Genomic DNA, 20,429 nt, shown 5'->3' with positions numbered 1-20,429 from the left:
CCCGTGCTTTTGTGATCTGTACATCACCTTTTTCCACCATGCTTCTCCAGCCTATGCCAGGGTGGTAGAAGCGAGCCACATGTCAGAGGCTGCCACTCACCACCTCAGCACTGCAGCCAAGGGAGGGAAGGGAATCAGAGATACTTAAGTCTGTTCTTGTTTGCTTTGGGCTCTCACCTGGAGCTTCAGCTGAGCCTGGCTCAGCTTTCTTTCCAGGAAGGGCATGTGATCTGCTTTTAAAGGATCCAGAGAATATGAGGAAAGACCTTACCAGGGGGGCTGTCATTCAATTGATGGGTGGAGTAAATGTCTCATGGAAGAACTCAACATGAAATCCTCTTCCTGGATTATCTGTGGAAGAATGATGTTAATTTAAAAATCCAAATATATATTGCTGAATACTATGTATTTAACTTCCAAAACAATCCTGCAAGTAGGATCAATGCCACCTTTTACAAATGAGAGAGAGAAGTCAAGTACCTTGTCCAAGGTCACTACATAGTAAGAGGTAGACATAGGATTTGAACCCAGGAATTGAACCTTTGGAATTCCACAATGACAGGTTTTCTGTTTTCTGTTAGACCACAGCTATCTTACTCCTGTGTGGAATTTTGTGATTTTCAAAGGACTTTCAGTTACATTATCCTGCAAGTCTCACCACAAACCAGTAAGGTAGGAAAGGGTTTGGCAGATTAGAACACAGACTTACGTTAAATCGTGGCCCAAGGTCACCCAACCCAACCCTATTCAGTATAGGTCTCACTCTTTTCTAGTGAGCTTCTTAGGGATGCAAAGTTGTCTTGAGAACAGCCAGGGCCAAACACGTTATCGCTTCCCCATTCTCCCAAATAGAGTACTGGCAGTAGCTAAACATACAGCGCTTGCTGCGTGTCAAGCACTGGGCTAAGCATTTTATATTTACTTAACTTGTTTAATGCTCACAATAACCCCATGAAGTACTTGCCATTCTTAGTTCCATTTTACAGTTGATAAACGAGACACATAAAAGTTAAGTAACTTGTCCAAGGCCTAAAAGTTGGTGGATAGTGGATCTGGGATCTGACGCCAGACAAGCTGCAGAGCAGAGAGCTGAAAATTAGCTGCAGAGCTCTTGAAGTTGCTCAACTCATGGTGGTTCCCAGGTTTTCAGATCAATCCTCTCTCCTAGACTGGACTGTTCAGAAACCAGAAACTCAGAAAGAGCGCCCACTGCCAATTTGGCTGGAATTCCGGAGATAGACTCCCCACCAATTTCTTAGGGAGTCTAGAATCAGTGCCCCCGCTCCTGTCATATGTGTGAAATCTCCTATGCAGACAACAACCTGAGGATTTGGTCTTGCCCTGTGTGATGTGTTTGGGTGTGGAGGTGGGTTGGATGGGAGTGGGGGTCCGCTGAGCTCTTGGCAGTGAGAGCAGCAACTCATCATGTGTCGTTCATTCTGCCATCAAGCGTCCTCCATCCTCCTACTCCTGGCCCCTGTGGTGCAGCCATGGTCTGGACCAGGGCTTCCCAGACATCCTGCATTATAAGAATGACCTGGAAGGCTTGTTAAAAATGCAAACTCTCAAGCCCTTCCTCTGAAGATTTTCATTCACAGGGCTGGGGTGGGAGCTGGTTTTAGGTATTTGCAGTCTTAGACATCAGTCATCAGTCAGTTAACACATTTGTGCTGTGCTTACCCTATGCTAGGAGCTAGACATTTAGGATAATTTAGAATGGGCAGGACTCAAGCCTTGCCCTCAAGAAGCTCAGGGACCGGTGGGGTATGGGCAAGTAAGCAGGTAAGTATACTTTACATCAGGGTCATGATGGAAAAAGTACAGGGTATGGTGGGAAGACAAGGAGGGGCATCTGACCCAGACCAGGGAGTAAAGCAGGGAGGGTATCCCCTCCAGAAGATCTGAGTTGGGGCCTAGACACAACATGCACTGTCCTTCTAAGATAAATGGGGTCCTTGAACCGACTCTACCAGACAGCTGGAGGGTTCCCAGATTCTGTCCCCTCTTGCTTCTGGGTCCAGAAATTGCCTGCTGTCAGTCTAGGATGGTGGGGGGAGGGCTTGGTCTGAGGCTCTCCACAGTGCATGCCTCCTCCTCTTCCCAAACCTCATACTTGTTTGCTTCCTGTTCCAGGAGCTAGATGTGTTTAGCTCCACTGTAATTTCTTTCCCATAAGTAGTATTTCTCAGCCCAAACTCCAGGTTTGCTGAGATGGATGCCTTTGGCTGAGGTGCTGGCAGAGCAGACTCTGTGGGTCTGGGCCCCTCTCACTTCCGTTCCCACTCCAGGCCCTCTGAAGAGTTGGGCACAGGTGGCATGCCACTGGAAGACAAAGCCCAATGATAGGACAGATGGGTACAGCCACTGCAGGAGCCTGTGGACACTGTGGTGCTGCAGGGAGGGACCCAGCCCGCCCGGAAGTGGTGGCCTGGTCCTCACCCCTGTGTCAGGGAGCTCATGGCTCCTGATCCCCTGGTGTCTAAAGCTGCTTCCTCTTGCTGGATCAGGTGCTGCTTGGGTTCCCTGAAACCCTTGAGGACATCACACAAAGAGAGGGAGGAGAGCTCTAGCATTTTGTCAACTGAGGCAAGTTTAGGTGATTAAGCTAAGAAAGCAAAGCCACTCTGGCCCAGAGGATTATCTTTGAGGTGTGTTGGGAACCAAGAAGTAACTTAATGCCTACGAGGCAAACCAAACCCAAGATGACTCTCAACTAATTGCTTGCCTCTCCTTTTGCCAAGCCAAACTCCCTGGTGTATAAAGGCCAGTCTCCTCTCTTGTCCCCATCCCTCTCAGCTCTCAGCTCTTGCTAAGTGATCACTAGGTCACCTCCAAGCTCTCTCACTATGAACAGACAAGTCTGCAAGAAATCCTTCAGTGGCGGGAGCCAGGGTTTCTCCGGCCGCTCTGCCGTGGTCTCCGGCAGCAGCAGGATGAGCTGTGTGGCCCGCTCTGGGGGAGCTGGTGGAGGGGCCTGTAGCTTCCGGAGCAGAGCAGGCGGCTTTGGCAGTCGCAGCCTCTACAACCTGGGTGGCAACAAGAGCATCTCCATCAGCGTGGCAGCTGGTGGCTCCCGGGCTGGAGGCTTTGTGGGAGGGCAGAGCAGCTGTGGCTTTGCAGGTGGCTATGGAGGTGGCTTTGGGGGCAGCTATGGTGGTGGCTTTGGTGGTGGCAGAGGAATAGGTAGTGGTTTTGGAAGGGCTGGTGGCTTTGGTGAAGCTGGTGGGTTTGGTGGTCCTGGTGTCTTTGGTGGGCTTGGCAGCTTTGGCAGTCCTGGTGGCTTTGTCCCTGGGGGCTTTTCTGGGGGAATTCAGGAAGTGACTGTAAACCAGAGTCTCCTGCAGCCCCTCAATGTGGAGATCGACCCCCAGATTGGACAAGTAAAGGCCCAGGAGCGGGAGCAGATCAAGACCCTCAACAACAAGTTTGCCTCCTTCATTGACAAGGTGAGGGCAAGGCCAAGAGGTGCTGTGGAGGGTTTGGAGTGCCCAGGGGTTGGTGTAGAAAGATGCCATGGGGACCTGTGAGACACAGGGTAGGGGTGCCTGGCTCTTGTCCTGGTGCTGCCTTGGTCCCTACAAGATAGCGATCATGCCTCTTTCACTTTTTGGGCCTTGTTTTTCCAGCTGTGAAATGGGGGGAAGAATTCCTGGTCCTGGTTTCCTACTAAGAGTGAGATGAGGGTAAATGAAGTGGGGGTCCAAACACACTCTTAGCTCTTTGAAGAATGAGCCATTAGTCATAAAATTATTGCAGTTACTTTAATTTCTCCTGAAAAGCAATTGCTTGATAATCCAAACTAGCTAGTAATCAAAAACTGTGTTAGCACAGATCTTGGGGCTGCCTCTAAATGAGGAGTATTGGCAGCTGCCTTACCTTCCAAGCAACGCTGTGCTTCAGCCAATGTTAAATTGAGCTGTCCATGCTGGGGCAGATGAGGGTGTGCTGGGTCTGTGTGGTACTGAGTCCAGGATCTGAAGGGAATTTCTCGTTTTTTAATTTGGGAAAGATGAAGATTTAGAAAAGACAGAACTAGAATTTGTTGAGTGATTACGCCATACCTGTTATTTTCATGTGTTTCCATCACATGGAAATACATCACATCATATGAAGGAGGTCTTCATATGTGAAACTTCTAAAGAAATGTTAGACCTCATTGACTGTTTTCACTGCCTTTATGGAGCTGAAAAAAGCTTACATCTAAAAAACAATGACAAACTTTATTTGTGCTGACTTCCTTTAGTTGTATTCTGAAGGACCCCTATAGACCCAGGGCAGTCCTGGGTTTGATTCTTAGCTTTGTCACTCAGTAGACTTGTCATTTTGGGAAACTTAAACTCTTTGAGTCTCAGTTGCCTTATCTACAAAATGGGGATCACAGCAACTGCTCTATAGGTGGTTGTGAGAATTAAATGTGATGGAAATACATGAAAATAACAGGTATGGCATAATCACTCAACAACTTCTAGTTTTCTCTTTTCTAAATCTTCATCTTTCCCAAATTAAAAAACAGGGGAAATTGCAGATTGAAGAACTGGGTTCCTTCTCCACATTTCTACCATGTGGGATGGGCAGCCCCACATGCCCAACTCAAGAGGCTGACTCCTTTTCTTCCCCCTTTGATGCAGGTGCGGTTCCTGGAACAGCAGAATAAGGTCCTGGAGACCAAGTGGGAACTGCTCCAGCAGCAGACCACAGGCTCGGGGCCCAGCAGCCTAGAGCCTTGTTTTGAATCCTACATCAACTTCCTACGCAAGCAGCTGGATTCACTTCTAGCAGAGAGGGGGAACCTGGAGGGAGAGCTGAAAAGCACGCAGGACCTGGTGGAAGACTTCAAAAAGAAGTGAGGGTTCCTCCTGGGGAATTTCCCCTTCTGGGGAATTAGCAGGGAAGTGTGGTCCTAATTTGGGATTTCAGCTGTTCCCAACTGTGCCTTCAGTCAATACTCTGGGATGGATTTATTGAGTGAAGCATGACCAAGCAGAAGGGGGTGAGAGGGTGGGGACTGAGACTCCCAAGTGGCTATGACACAGATTTCAGTCTCCAGGTGGGCCCCCTCCTATTCCAGCCCAGAAGGACAAAAGAGTCCTCCCAGAGTTTAGAACCCTTTAGGATGAGGAGTCTGACACACTTGACTGTACATAGGAATCACCTTGGACACTTGTCAACAATGCATATTCCTGTATTCCAGTCCTAGGTACTCTGAATCATAGGTGTGGGGCAGGCCCCAGGAATGTGAGGGCTCCCCTAGCTCCTGGGGATTCTAGGCAGATGTCCAGGGCTGCACTTGGTAAAGGCCTCTTTCAGTGAGTCTCATCCAATGTCCTGTTCTGCAGTTTTGGTTTGCCTCCTCCTTAACATTCCATGTTGCAGTCCATACCCGCTGAGGTCTGTGAGGAGCAAACGGGGCCTCTCAAGGTGGGAGGGAGCTCCCAACTTCCCCAGGATCAGAACCCACAGGGACGGGCACCTGCTCTGCAGAGGCCCTATTCCAATTCAACTGCACGAACCTGGTGGGCACCCACTCTGTGGCAGGCTCTGTGCTGGGCTCTGGGAATCCAGTGGCAACTCAGATTCACATTCCCAAAAGAGGTTTCAGAGACCTCTTTCCTCCTAGGGGAAAGAAAGAGGTCCTGCCCAGAGACCTCTTTTCTCCTAGAATCAGTCCAATTCCTCAAGCTTTATGAAATACAAACTCTTGGTAGTAGATTTTAGTCCTTAACAGGCAGGAATCCCACCACTCTGATGCATTCAGAAGATATGAATTCATTTTTAACTGAAATTCTTACAAGAAGTAACTGTAATTAAGTAAAACAGAAACAGAGGAAACCGGTAGAAATGCCCAATGAGAGCAAACATTTATTTCACTGGGTTCCATACGCACACATTGTGCTTTGCAAAGTCAATCAAAGAGCTTAGGCAAATAGTCAAGCTCCTTGAAGTCTGCCCTCTCACCCTGACTGCCCATACCTCTGCCCATCACTGGATTTAGAGGGAAGAGGGCCAGGCAGTGCCCTGAGCTCTAAGAGGTCTCTGGGCAGGACCAGCTACATGATTTTCAGGGCTCAGTGCAAAATGATAATGCAGGAACCTAGTTACAAAATTATTAAGAATTTCAATCATGCCTGTAATCCCAGTACTTTGGGAGGCTGAGGAGGGAGAATCACTTGAGCCCAGCAGTTCGAGACCAGCCTGGGCAACAAAGTGAGACCTTGTCTCTACTAAAAATTAAAAAATTGGCTGGATGTGGTGGTGCATGCCTCTGGTTCCAGCTACTTGGGAGTCTGAGGCAGGAGGATTGCCTGAGCCTGAGAGGTTGAGGCCACAGTGAGCCATGTTTGTGCCACTGCAGTCCAGCCTGGGTGACAGGGTGAAACATTGTCTCAGAGAAAAAAAAAAAAAAAAAAAAGAAAAGAAAGAATGTCAATATGGTGCCAGCATTGAGCTGAGTGTGAGGACCCTGAGCCCAGGGTCCCATGTAACTGCACATGCCCATGAAGCTGGTCCTGTCTCTGCACTGGTGAGAAGAGTGCCTGGAATCCTCATCTCTCTTTTCCACTTCTGAAATGCCAGTGTTCAACATACCTCTTGTTGTTCCAGGTATGAAGATGAAATCAACAAACGAACTGCGGCAGAGAATGAGTTTGTGGGGCTCAAGAAGGTAGGTGAGCCTGGACCAGCATACCCAGGTTCCCTTTCTGGGAGCTGCCCCCATGGAGAGAGTGCACAGCCAGCTGTTCTGGGGCACAGTGACCTTATATGGTGTGTGAGATTGACACTTTTCCTTACATTTTTGGAAATGAAATGTTTAATGAAGGAAGCTGCTCTAAGTACATTACCATGGGAAAGTATGTTAAAATGTTACTGTGACTAATGAGCTGATTAGCAATGCGAACTAATAATGAGCGCTTTATGTGTAGAATTAATCAAGATTTTCAGCCTACAAATGTACTCCAGATGCTATTAATAACAATCAACAAATACTTGTAGCATATTTAAACCAGTCATCATAAAAGTGAAGTAGTGAGAATACCCTAATTTCTGTTCAGGAGGGTGGGATTTCTGGTACTACACAGCCAAAGTCACATACATATTAGGTAAATTTTTTTCTACCCTAAAATCAGATGGTTACTCTTAATTTCTACCTTTAATCAGATGGTGCCTTATGGTTTGTATTTTGTTAAAGCATTAGGATTTGACATGTCAAGCAAGGAAAAGGAAGAAAGCCACTTTGAGTTTCCTTATTTTAAAAGGGAAGATGAGAAGTCACAGTTAGGAGAAGAGCTAGGGGAGGAACAAAGATGAGACATGAGGGCTTAGGAAAGAGCCACTGGGTGGGAGGGGAACAGAGGGTCATTCTCTGGGTTTCTGACCTCCTCTGCAGGATGTGGATGCGGCTTTCATGAACAAGGTGGAGCTGCAGGCCAAAGTGGACAGCCTGACAGATGAAGTCAGCTTCCTGAGGACCCTCTATGAGATGGTGATTCCTTGGTTTGCAAGCTCCAGAACCTTCCTGTCTGATTCTTCCCAAGCATAACTTCAGGGGACAGCCAAACAGCACAACACTCACAAAACCAGCAATGGGGCTCAGGACTCAGCTCCACCCCACCTGGGAAACGTTAACTGAGCTCCTTCAGTCTGCATAGACCTGAGCCACAGGTCCTCAGGACATTTTGCTCTGCACCTTCTCTCTGGCTCCTATACTCATATTATAGCTGGCTTCTTCATAATATTCCTCCCTGCTGGGGGCCCATGGAAACTTACACAATAGGACTCACTGGCTGATACTTTCAGGCTGACAGCCTGATTATATTTGCATATTTTGCATATTTCCTTTAGCCTTGTTGTCTAACATCCTTTAGGCTGTAGCCAGGCATAAAGTGTGAGCTTATTTTTCCAACTGATCCACTTCTAGCCCCATCCTTGGGATATCTCCGCTAGTAGAGGATTCCTAGCATCCCCTGGGCCAGGGGATGGTGAGAGTAATGATCCATGTTTCCTGCAGGAGCTGTCCCAGATGCAGAGCCATGTCAGCGACACGTCTGTGGTTCTGTCTATGGACAACAACCGCTGCCTGGACCTGGACAACATCATTGCTGAGGTCCGTGCCCAGTATGAGGAGATTGCCCAGAGGAGCAAGGCTGAAGCTGAGGCCCTGTACCAGACCAAGGTGGGAACCCTCCTTGTGTCCTTAGATCCTGATGACCTTCATCAAGAATGTGCCAACACTTTGCAAAAGCCATTTTGATTGGTTTTTCCTCTGCTAGCTTGGGGAGCTGCAGACCACAGCTGGCAGGCACGGGGATGACCTGAAGAACACCAAGAGTGAGATCATGGAGCTCAACAGGATGATCCAGAGGCTACGGGCTGAGATTGAAAATGTCAAGAAGCAGGTGGGGCTGGGTTTAACGGAGAGATCCCGGAGGTCTTCTGGGCCCTGGAGAGAAGCAGCACAAGCTCTGCTCCTCTGCTACATGCTCTCTCCATCCTTTCATGGTGTCACATGTGGGATAGCACAGTCTTTGGGAAACTTTGTTCTTCCAGATGTTTCTTTTGGAGGTTGAGCTTCTTGGAATGCTCACTCAAGAAAGATGTTTGCTTATTCCAGTTTGCCTAGCAAATCTTGCAGCTGCAGTGCTGGACTTAAACACTCAGCTCTCAGCAGGATCTGCCCTTAGTGAAGCTGTTTCTCACACATTTCACATAACCTTGATGGCTGTTCTGTATCATTGGAATAAAGTGATTAGGCAAGAGAGTTTTTAACAGTCTTGCAGAAAAGATTAGAGACTAACCAGAGCACTACTACCTGTACCAGCATAGGAAAGCAAATTAGTGCTCCCTTTCTTGATGTGCCACAAGTCGATTTCTATGCGCCAAAGATGAATTAAGCAATTGCAAAACGGACTTCTTTTCTCTGCACATGCTCCATTGAGATTTCTAAGGAAAGGGAGGAAGGGATGCAGGATGTGGGGGAAGAGATCCACTCCTAGTAAAGATCAAGTGTTTGTTTCCGGGTCACTATGCTAATTGATCTTCCACCTCAGAATGCCAACCTGCAGACGGCAATTTCAGAGGCTGAGCAGCGTGGAGAGATGGCCCTCAAGGACGCCAATGCCAAGCTCCAAGACTTGCAGGCTGCCCTACAGAAGGCCAAGGATGACCTGGCTCGGCTCCTGCGTGACTACCAGGAGCTGATGAACGTCAAGCTGGCCCTGGATGTGGAGATTGCCACCTACCGCAAGCTGCTGGAGGGAGAGGAGTGCAGGTGAGGGGTCATGGGATCTCCATTCTCCAGATATGGTTTTAGAGTGACCTTTGATAGTGTGAAAAGTGGGCAAGATGATAAGGAGAGGAACACTCAGACAAAGGGCAAGGAGTGTCTTGAATGACAGAGTCAAGGGTTCAAGTACCACTATTTTATGTCCATTGAGACCATCTAACTCTCAAATGTTTAATGGGCATCAACATGATGTTACATATCTCTACTGAACTTCACTGTGTGCAATGTATTAGGAAAGTTCTTTGGCATTATGACAAGTGATAGGCCGGTGCTGTCCACTGGAACTTTTTGAGATAATGAAGATGTTCTATTCTTGTGCTGTCCAATACAGTAGCCATTGGCCACTTAAGCACTGGAAATGTGGTTAGTGCAACTGAGAAACAGAGTTTTACATTTAATTTAATTTTAATTAACTTAAATAGCATCATGTGGCTACTGGCTCCATATTGGAAAGCTCAATATAGACAGTCCTACAAGCACCACCCATGAAGGGAGTCCATATGGGGAGATGGTTCATACATCCATGCTCTTGGAAAATAATACAACATTAAGCAGCAGACAAAGTCTTAGCGAGTGGTTATTGAATGCTAAAGGAGTGTCAAGAATCGAGAGATCTTTCTGCTGAGTTCCTGCCCAATGCATCATGTGTTCGGGGGTAGCTACCCCTCTGTCCTCGGGTAGCTCCCAATCTGATGAAGGAAGCAGAACCCAAGTATGAGAAGGAAAGCGAGAGTGAAGATGATGTCAAGTGTACTAGGAGTCATCGGATGAGGAGAAAGTGGTCAACACCAGTGGGCACACATGGGCAAGGTGTGCACACCCATTCCATATCTTCTCAGATATGTGGACGTGCCTGCTTCATGAACAAGACACAGGAAGATGGGCAGTGTAGGTGGGGCATTTCAAATCCATCCTGCGTTTAGTGTCAGTCCCTCCCATATTTTCTCCACCCTGAACAACCCCCATCATGTCACCACCACCCCAGGAGGGCTCATTGTGGAAGCCTTCTTGGAAAGGGAGAATTGGAGATAAAAAAAAATCCAGGGCTGAGTTGAGAAAAATGAAAGAGCATGCTAAGGTGGGAAGATGGTCTTAGCAGGGGATGAGAGGTGGGGACAGGCCAATCAAGGCAGATCTGGGTGTCAAGTAGTTTGCCTAGAGAAGATAATCTCTAAGTGCTAAGGGGAAAAGGGTGGGAAGTCTCAGCTCTTGAAGCACCCCCCTTTCTGGGGAGATACGGTCATGGAAACAGACTTGGAATAGGCTTTCTTCTCGCAGGAGCTTGACCCCTAGTGGGGCAAATGGGAGGGTGTGGCTCCCAAAGTTGTGAACTCTCAACTCTGGTTATTGACTCATTGCAGAAATAATTCACCTCTCCTCTTCCTTTTCAGGATGTCTGGAGAGTGTCAGAGTGCCGTGTGCATTTGTAAGTAGTCTATTCAAAAAACCCTTTCCCTGGGTTGTAAGAAGGGCAACTAGAAACAACCTCACTGACTGACCTTCAGGCAAGAAGGCCTGTTCCATCCAAGGAGGTCAGGCCACCTGACAGTGTCTAGGATCTCAGGCCTCGGCCACACGCTCTGCCCCTAGCATAAGCTGACAACCTCTCAGGCCAAAGATAAAACTCCTCTGGTTTGGGGAGTGGCCTAGGTTGGAAAACCAGAAATTTCTGTGGATACTTCTGGTTCTTATTCTTGGGAGAAGGCACTAGAGGCCAGGCTCACTCTCAAGGTTTGCAAACTGAGGCATTAGATAAGTTAGCATCTTTCTGGAAGTCACAGAGCCAAGCAGGGTGGGGATGTAATACAGTGCTTGGCTTCCAATTTCCCAGGCCCTTTGCCTGAATTGTGTGCCTGTTGTCTTGTAGCAGTGGTCAGCAATGTCACCAGCACAAGTGGCAGCTCTGGTAGTAGCCGTGGAGTTTTTGGAGGGGTCAGTGGCAGTGGTGGCTACAGAGGCGGCGGCAGCAGCAGCGGCTATGGAGTCAGTGGCGGCAGCAGCAGTGCCTATGGAGCAGTCAGTGGCGGCAGCAGCAGCAGCTATGGAGGGGTCAGCAGTGGCAGCACTGGGGGCAGGGGTAGCAGCGGGGGCTACCAGAGCAGCAGTAGCGGGAGCAGGCTCGGTGGTGCAGGTAGCATGTCCATGAGCCACAGTGGAATGGGCTCCAGCTCTGGCAGTGTCCAGACTTCTGGAGGCAGTGGCTATAAGTCTGGTGGTGGAGGCAGCACCAGTATCCGCTTTTCCCAGACCACGAGCTCAAGCCAGCATAACTCCACCAAGTGATCTTCTGTGCCAAATCTCTATAACCACCTGCTTCCCACTCAGCCTGCAACAGTGTTTCCCACTCTCTGCTTGGCATCAATGGATGCACATGGGTCAACCACATTTTTCCTCAAGTTCCCTGGAGAAGAAGCTGAACTTCTGGTTTCTTCACTCCCATGACCTTCCCAGGGCCATGGAGGTCCAGCTGCTGGTCTGGGATGATGATGCCCCTGGAAACCTTCCTGCAACGGCCCCTTACTTTGGACAGCAACCTCTGAGTCCAAGCCAGTCTTGGCCTTCACAGCCTGGCCTGTTCCCACTCTGGCCCATCTCCCTTTCTTACTGGGAGTTGGTAATTTGAAGCCAATCATCTAAGCACTGTCTGAGGAGGGCAGAGTCATGGGTTCAGTGCTGGAGGGTGCATGGTCAAGATCTCCAGACTGCTGATTCCCAGGGAACCCTCCCTACATCTGGGCTTCAGATCCTGACTCCTTTCTGTCCCCTAATTCCCTGAGCTGTAGATCCTCTGGTGATGAGTATGCTGAACTTTCTTTTCTCAATAAATTGCACTGAATTTTACATTCTGGTGTTTGTCTTTTATTCCAGGAGTCACAGAATAGATCATGACCCAAAAGTGATGAGATATCAGGTGATGGTGATGGTTTTCCAGGAATTTACAAGTGGGCATAAAGGCCACTGAATAGTCTTGCCTTCTCCATCTATTTGGTTAGGTTGTTGTGATAGGTCTGCCCAGGAGTATGTTGTTTAAGGGGAGACCTTCCCCACTCCCAAGAAAGTCATCCCATCCATCCTCCAGCCTCTAAGCAGGCCTCTGCAATTCAGTCTTGGAAGAAGAGGGTTCTGCAGTTCATCAAGGAAACAGATTCCACTGGGACTTCAGTTCCTTTGTTCCACCCCCATCCCAGCCAGACACAGAACCAATCCTCCTTCTGCAAACACAGCTCTTGGAATCTGAAGGGGTCAATACATAGCATCCTCTTCTCCTTGCATAGATTCTGAGCCAATTAAAAAATAGGACAAATGAATGAGCAGATGGAGGGCCAATATTGCCTTTATTACCAATAAAGCAGATACTGGAGCATGTGTTTTTTCTTTTTTTTTACCTCGGATGGAAAGGGCTTCTCCTATCACAGGACCTCAGGATTAGGCCAGATTTTCTACTTGGGCAGGGGCAGCCAAGGGCCACTGCGGCCTTCCCTATGGGGTCAGATCCCTAATAGCCGAGGGAGAGCACAAGAGAGAAGAATATAATCTTGCTGTGGACAGCCAGATCCTAAGAGATGGAGGGGCATTGCTCTGCAAACTCAACTCTTCCTTCCAAACTCACCGATCAGGTAAGAGAGTGGGTGGGAGTGTTAAACTAGTAAAACTCACTCCAGGGGGGTATACAATTAGGAACGGGGATGATGTGTGCCTGCCCTCACACCAGCATTTACCAGCCATTTTCAGAAAACTGAAACCTGAACCCAGGGAGCACAGGGGTAATGAGATAGTCACTGAGAGAAACCAGGAAAATTGGGGGCCTCAGGAGATGACATTTAGGATCTGTGATTTTTCCCTACCCCACCCCCCAACCAATCCCCTCTGCAGGCCACTAAGCATGGCAAAATGCTAGTTTGTAAGTCACTGTAGACCAAGTGTTACTGCCCATAAGTCAGGTCAGGGCTGGAATAACGAGAGGGCATCTGTACATTTGTCTAATGTCCAAGGGGAGTGCCAGGGCCTGGTCTCTATATTTCTGAGCCTTAGCTCACCCCATTTAATCTCTAAAGTACTGTAGCCCTGGCCTCAAGAATTGGAGAAGAGGACATTTTAAAGTTTCTATACCTGAGAGATCAATAAATACTTGCCCATCTTTTCATGGCTTACAAGCAGGAGGTAGTGCCCTTTCCACTTTCCCTTGGCCTAGCTCTGGGTACTTTGAGCAGGCGCAGGCAGTTCTGAATTGCTGCTCTTACTGGCCTTTTAGAGACACTGCAAGAAACATAATCGGTTGTCTCCCCAACTCCCCACAGGAAAACACCCTGGGAGCTCTGCTCCATGTGTTGCTGGGTAGTAATCTCAGGGCCCTGCATAACAGGTGGGGAGCTGAGCAAAAGTTTGGTGGTCAATTGAAAGGATGAATAGAGATGAATAAGGGAAGTGGGCCTCCCATCCCCTCAGCCTGAATGAAAGATGGGATAGGTCACACGCTAAGGTAGGACAGAGTGAAAAGTTTACAGTGAGGACCTAGGACACTCTTTTGAACTCTTGTGAGGAGGAATGGTGGAGGGGGCTACCAAGGGAGGTAGTGAAAGACTTAAGAATACCTCGAATTAAAGGAAGGGGCCTATTAAGAAAGGCACATTGTAGAAGAAGCCTGGAGCAGGCCTGGGAAGGAAAGAGACTCTGGGCAATATGGAGGAAGGGCAAGGGGTCAAGGCTCAGCTATCCAGACCAAATCCCAGGAGAACTCCAGGACTAGTGTCATCTTCCATGTTCTTGACACAGTGGCACTGAACCATGTGACAGTGGAGCACATGGTGAAGCTCCAGGGTGAAGGCATCATGTCTGAGTCCAGGATAGGGGCTGGGGAGAATAGAACATTTTGAAGACTGTGGGAGACTGGCAATCTTGGGCTGTCTCAGCCTTACAGAATCCCTCAACCCATCGCCCATCTAAAGACAGAACTGGGGCAGCTCTTTGTGTTTGAAGGCAGCCAGGGTAAGTACAATAGGTATTTACCTGTGTGGAATGGTCAAAAGGGTGACAGGAACCCTTCGGAATTCATACTTGAAATCCTACCAGTTGTCTTTAGAATTAAACAATCTGTCTCCTAGTGGCAACTACTTTGTTGTTTTCCATCCTTTATTCTTTATCCTTCACTCTTCTCCCTCTCCTTCTAGATATCTTTTACTAAATTATAAAAGCAACACACATTTAGAGCAAAAATGCATAAAGTTTTAGCAAATTAAAAGAAGATTAAGATCATCTATGATTCTACCATCCTGACATTTTCCTACATTCATGCATGTGCATGCATGCACACATATTCATAGAAATATATAAAATATTTTACAATGGGGTCTTAATACATTCTGCTTTTTAACTTGATTTTTCACTTAATGTACTGTGGAATTTATCCATTTAGTTATTCAACAACTATTAATAGACTGAATGCCCACCATTTTCTAGCTACTGTGCCAGGCCCAAGGATACAGGGGAGAACACATACAGTTTCTGCCCTCATAGAATTTATAATCTAGATGATAAGAAATTTACTAATTAGCATCTTTCCACAACAGCAAATGTAGATTGAGATCATAATTTTCTTTTTCGGTGCAGATTCTTATTTTTACTTAACAAACAAAATCAAAGGTACACATTAGGAACTATAAACAATTATATGTTTTTCTTCTTTCTAGAGGTGTGACATATATGTTTTCTAGTCAGCAATGTCCTACCAAACATTTTACTAACATGAAGCCAGACAGATGACCTTTGATACCTCTGAAGCCTTTTGCTACCTCCTTTTACTCAGGCTGAACTAGACCAGTGGAACACCATTTTTTTTGCAAGAAAGATTTTGAAAGGAAAAAGGATAGAGTTGGAATTACAGAGCTTGAAGAATTACATTTTAGCAAACTCACTCCCACCCCAACCAAAAGCCTAACAGACTGATTTATACGGAAAGGATTTTAAGTAAATCTGTACGAATACACTTAACATGCTGTAAGTAAAAGATATCTTTCAGTTGATTTCCAGCACATAGCATACATCCATTGATGTCCAGTAAAATAGGAAATTCAATTAAAAAACCATTTTTGCCTTCATAGCACTACAATTAAAAAGTACAAGCCATTGAATACTTAGATCTTTAAGGGGCTATTCAGAAATTCTAAAATCAGATCTACTGTATTAGATCTACCACTTGAGTATTCATCTACAAAAATATTTTTTCAACAATGATGTTTAAAAAAATAAAGGCTTCTCTAGAAACTGTGGGACCATATCAGGACTAGCAGAAGACAGTGATAAAAGTACTGCAAATCCACGCCTAGGAATTGATTTTCCCATGTAGATTTTGGTTAAGGACACGTTTTTCAGTTGCTTCCTTCGGCCAAGACTGGCTCTAGTTTTCTCCTAATAGTGGGCAGAAAATAGGAGCTTCAGAAATCTCAAGTCAGGGGCAGTTGGTTTGAGTGACATCCTAGATAAATACTCCCAAAAAGTAAAATACCTGCACAGGTGGATCCCTAGGGTTGATGGACTACAAATCTTACCCAAGTGAAAGAGCTGTGAGCACACGAAAGTTTGGTGTAAAGCCTGCCTGTGGTATTTGGGACAGGGAGGGTTTGTGATGGTGTTATTTTCCATGTTGTTGACACAGGAACATGTATGGTGAGAAAAGGGGTCTTCCAGGTGGAATGCTAGACACAATCTCTTGTCCCAGAGTAGTCTGACCCTCAGAAGTTCCTGAGAGCAGTGTCTACTTTGGCAAGGGCAGTAGGGTTACTGAATACAAGAACGTGTTTCAGGAAAAGCAGAGGTCCCTGGAGGGTAAGGTAATTATCTTTTTGATTCATCAATGCTTAATATTAAAGAAGAGCGGCAGAGTCAGTCTTTCCAAGACATATTCTGTCATTAGGAACAGACGCCTCTTCCCGCCTACTGGGCCCATGATGTCCAGAAGGCTCCCACTGCCTGGAGACGCGAGCTAGTGCCACGGATTGTTTTGGATAGCTGGTGTGGAAGGTGTTTTTGCACAATCAAGTCACCACTAAGTCACCACTTAAATCCAGTCCCCGGCCTTCTTTTTCTGCTCTGTAGTCCAGAAACATCTCTTTAAATGCCAGAAGGTTTGTAAATGTGACTAGCGTGTCGAATATGTCATCAGCCACTTCATCTTTATGGTGCTCTAATGTTGCTGTGAAAGTCGCCATGTTGAATTCTGGAATCCGCTCCAGCAGCTGTTCTTCAATATATTTTTCTACCAAAGAAAGGTATTCGTTAAAGATTGGTGTGTAGGTGAGTTTATTCTCTTCCGTGTCTTCAAATTCCTGGTAGTATTTGTCCATGAAATTTCTCTGCGGTACCTGGAACTCGAGATCCATGATGATGGCCTCAATAGAACCAACCACAGCATCAAATTTGGCTTCAGAGGCAGAAGAGATGGGCAGTGCAAAGCTCTCTTCCTCTGGGGCTTCCGTCACTTCCGCTGCTGCGTCCATCCCTGATCTAGGAGCTGGCGAGCGGCCTCCTGTCAGCCTGAGACCCACAGAGTCCGCTTCCGTGCGTCCTTCTCCTCCCCCGCACCCCACCTCCCAGGTTACTGAGCTGTAGGTGCCATGCCCTGCCACCTGTTACCCTCATGGCCAAGTCGTCCTTAATAACTACATAATATTCCATTATATAGATGTAGCATCTTTTGATATATATATTCATTTCTACTTTTTCCACTGTAATAAACGTTGCTGCAATGAACACACACTTCTCTGGACTCTGGTCCTATTCGTTCTTTAAGGTAAGTTTTTAGAGGTTATTGGAATTGCAAGGCCACTTAAAATTTTTGATTTATATGGTCAGGCTGCTCTCAAGAAAGATTGTACCAATTCATGCTTTTGTAAGTAATGTATAAGACTTCCTATTTCTCCACAGTCTTCTGAACACTGTGTGGTATTCTTTTTTAGTTTTTTTTTTTGATAGTTTTCTATTTTCATTTCTTTGACTGCTAATGAGGTTGAGCATTACAAATATGTTTATTCGCTATTTAGCTTTCATTTTCTGTGAATTGTCTCTTCACTTATTCAGTCCATTTTCTCTATGAGTGATCATTTTGTTTTTCTGAATAATCTGTACATCCTCTTTGTAGATTAACAAAACTAGCCGGTTGTTTGTAAAAGCTATTATAAACAGTGTCTTATAAATGCAGATAAATATTACATCTAACTCTTGCCATGGTGTCATGACTGGATGAAAGAAAGACACACCTTATTGGCTACCTACTGTGTGAACAGCCTAGTGGTATGTCTGAGATCAAAGGATCTATGAACATTTTGAGCAGAAAAAGATAATGATTTCTTTTACTCCCAATTTTAGCAGAGGCTGTCCAGGGCACATTGCATTGTTTAGACTATGCCTGGATGGTCTGTTTAGATCTGGATCCCCCTAAAGAAACAAAGGCAAAGCAGAACCTGCTAGGGAAGGATGACGTGGATGGAGAAGATTTTATACTAATATCATATGCTGAGTGTTGACAGGACTGCAGAAACGTCCCTGAAGGGGGCCCGCTGACTGTCCTCTACAACCTGAGCTTTCACTCTCCACCCTGTCTTGCTTTTCTTTGTCAGGGGCTCTGGTGTTGGCTAGTCCATCTTCTTCTGGGGAGCCTGATCCATGTACCACCACAGTTCCTGGCAAGTCACCCAGAAGCCAGTCCTACATATATCCTAGTCCCATTCTGTGGTTCCGCATTGGGAAGAAGCTGCTGCTCCTCTCTTCTTGCTTGTCTGAGGCAAGGACTCCAACAGCACCTCAGTCATTCAGGTATCCAGCAACCATTCACAATTGTGCCAGAATCAGTGCCCTGTTGGGGATGCTGAGAATAGCTGGGGTGGGGTGACAAAGAGAGAACTTAGTTTAGCAGGAGGGAGACCAGAGGGGCTTACAGGATTGCAGGGAATTGGGGTCAAGTTGTGGGAAGAGGCCACCTCCAAAATTATGTCTATGGTGGTAGATGAGATGACAGAGTGAGGCAAGGCTGGGAGAGAAACAGAAGCAGGATCAGCCCCCTAGGGATGTGGGGTCTGTAGTGGATGGGTGGTGGGCTCTCACCCTTTTGAGAACCTGGCACTCACTTCTGCAGCCCCTGTGGCTCCTGATTGCTCTTAGCAGAGTGCCTTTCCCTAGGCTATGATCTCTCCCCAGTGGCAGGTCTAGCACTCCATAGGATGGGCTGAGACCTTTGTTGCAGCCAACCCAACTACATAGCAGTTTAACCTTTCCCCAATCCCCAGTCCTGCTTCATTCACTTCCTTACATATTGATCCGAAGAGTACTCCCCAATAAACTTCCTGTACACAATCTTCATCTGAGTCTGTTTTTGGGAATTTGACCGGAGACAGGACCAGAGGGAGCTGGTCAGTTGGCTGGTTGACTGGGATTTGGATGGGGAGCTTGCCTTTTTTTCTGGTAAAAACTAGTGCCCTGGGAGCATGGAGAAGACCCTGGGATCCTTGAAGACCTTGGAGGTGAAGGTCCGATCATGGTGGGCAGCCCACCGCATGTATAGAATTCATGAGAACATTCTGCAGGGATTCTGGGGTGTGGGCTTCTCTGGCATGCTGCCATTTGATCAGTGGTAAACGCTTGCCTGGGACATTCAGGAAAGCCAAGCTAGGGCTGGGGTAGGGATTGCTGCTACTTAGGCCGGGCTTCCCAGGTCCCCTCTGCCTTCTCTGTCTATTCCAGATGTTCTTTCTCCCACTGGCTGAATTTCTGAGGTCCCGACTCTGGTGTCCCAGTGAAGTAATGGTTCTTGCTAGCTCATCCCTGGCTGACAGAGAGACAAACTCTTAACTGTCCTCCTTGCCTCCAGGGGGCTCTGGTTGACCTCTTTCAATTCATCTTTGCTGGCAACAGGGGAGAGCAATTAGCAAAATGTATGTATTAGAGCTCCTTTCTCACTCCCACTGTTTAGACTAATTATTTGGTTGTTTCAAGCCAGGCGTTCTGCCTTATTAAAGCTGAGGTTACTCACAATCAAGGCCAAATAGTCCACGTCTGAATTCCCATAAATTTATTTCATGAATGTTTTGCCCTGAAAAACTGGTAATTAAGATGCAGGGTCTGGCCGGGTGTGGTGGCTCACCTGTAATCCCAGCACTTTAGGAGGCCGAGGCGGGCGGATCACGAGGTCAGGAGATCGAGACCATCCTGGCTAACACAGCGAAACTTCGTCTCTGCTAAAAATACAAAAAATTAGCTGGACGTGATGGCAGGCGCCTGTAGTCCCAGCTACTCAGGAGGCTGAGGCAGGAGAATGGCGTGAACCCAGGAGGCGGAGCTTGCAGTGAGCCGAGATTGTGCCACTGTACTCCAGCCTGGGTGGCAGAGCGAGATTCTATCTCAAAAAAAAAAAAAAAAAAAAAAGATGCAGGATCTTAGCTGGCCAAAAACAATGCTTTGTAATAGAAGTACAGAGAAAACCTAGGACTTGAGGCATTTTTAGCTTATCTTCAGCTTTGTAAAATCATCGTGGTTTAGTTAGAATTGGCATGGTTTTTAATATAGGGCTGAATCAGTCTGCTCAGTTTCCCTCTGCACACATGGCTGATGGCCTGAGTCTCCTGACTGTAACCCTTGCCTTATCTCCCACACAGATAGATACACACCCTTGCACTCACACCCACACTCTTGCCTTTTTGAAACAGGAAAGCACTGAACAACTGTGGCAACAGCACCCACATGCAAACTTTGGAGAACAAAGACCCTGCCGATGAGAGGGTGTGTCCTGTGGTTGATGGTCCAGAGATGATTTTCTGTCATTGTACATAAGGATGACACCATTAGTTAAAAGCTAATGTGTACTGAGTGCTTGTTATGTACCAGGACATGTTCTAAAATAATTTAATCCTCACAGCAAATTTTTATCTGATAGGTGGAAATCAAGGCATAGTGGGTTAAACAACTTACCTGAGGTAGTGTAACTAAGAGGTGGGGAGCCAAGATTTGACTCATGGGGTTTCACTACATACAACATGACTTAACTGACCTGAAGACGAGTGAGGCACAAATGAGGGTTTTCTAGCACTAGATTCTTCTCATTCTGAAACTCATGATGTTAAACTGGTGTTCTGAAGTCTTCTGGACCTCTCACGTCTTTTTG

The 20,429-nt window shown here is 46.8% G+C and overlaps 1 protein-coding gene and 1 pseudogene across 1 annotated transcript; one reads left to right on the top strand and one right to left on the bottom strand.

Annotated features, from left to right (window-relative positions):
• Positions 1 to 563: 563 nt before the first annotated feature.
• On the top strand, positions 564 to 15,692 carry KRT76 (keratin 76). The gene is made up of 9 exons (XM_003906426.3): positions 564 to 3,446; positions 4,629 to 4,843; positions 6,601 to 6,661; positions 7,385 to 7,480; positions 8,006 to 8,170; positions 8,268 to 8,393; positions 9,045 to 9,265; positions 10,672 to 10,706; positions 11,148 to 15,692. The coding sequence occupies exons 1-9, from the start codon at positions 2,847 to 2,849 to the stop codon at positions 11,561 to 11,563; spliced, it is 1,935 nt and encodes a 644-aa protein (XP_003906475.1). The 5' UTR covers positions 564 to 2,846; the 3' UTR covers positions 11,564 to 15,692.
• Positions 15,693 to 15,731: 39 nt separating this feature from the next.
• LOC110740686 lies at positions 15,732 to 19,482 on the bottom strand (annotated as a pseudogene).
• Positions 19,483 to 20,429: the final 947 nt, after the last annotated feature.

This window comes from Papio anubis, chromosome 9, assembly GCF_008728515.1.
Source record: "Papio anubis isolate 15944 chromosome 9, Panubis1.0, whole genome shotgun sequence".
Classification (NCBI taxonomy): domain Eukaryota; kingdom Metazoa; phylum Chordata; class Mammalia; order Primates; family Cercopithecidae; genus Papio; species Papio anubis.
This window is presented reverse-complemented; position numbering and strand designations above follow the sequence as displayed.

Excerpts from the sequence above, each read along its gene's own strand:
- KRT76 (XM_003906426.3), top strand. The coding sequence starts at position 2,847 with ATGAACAGACAAGTCTGCAAGAAATCCTTCAGTGGCGGGAGCCAGGGT. Across the intron at positions 6,662-7,384 it reads AGTTTGTGGGGCTCAAGAAG|GATGTGGATGCGGCTTTCAT; the intron begins GTAGGTGAGCCT and ends CCTCCTCTGCAG. Across the intron at positions 7,481-8,005 it reads TGAGGACCCTCTATGAGATG|GAGCTGTCCCAGATGCAGAG; the intron begins GTGATTCCTTGG and ends TGTTTCCTGCAG.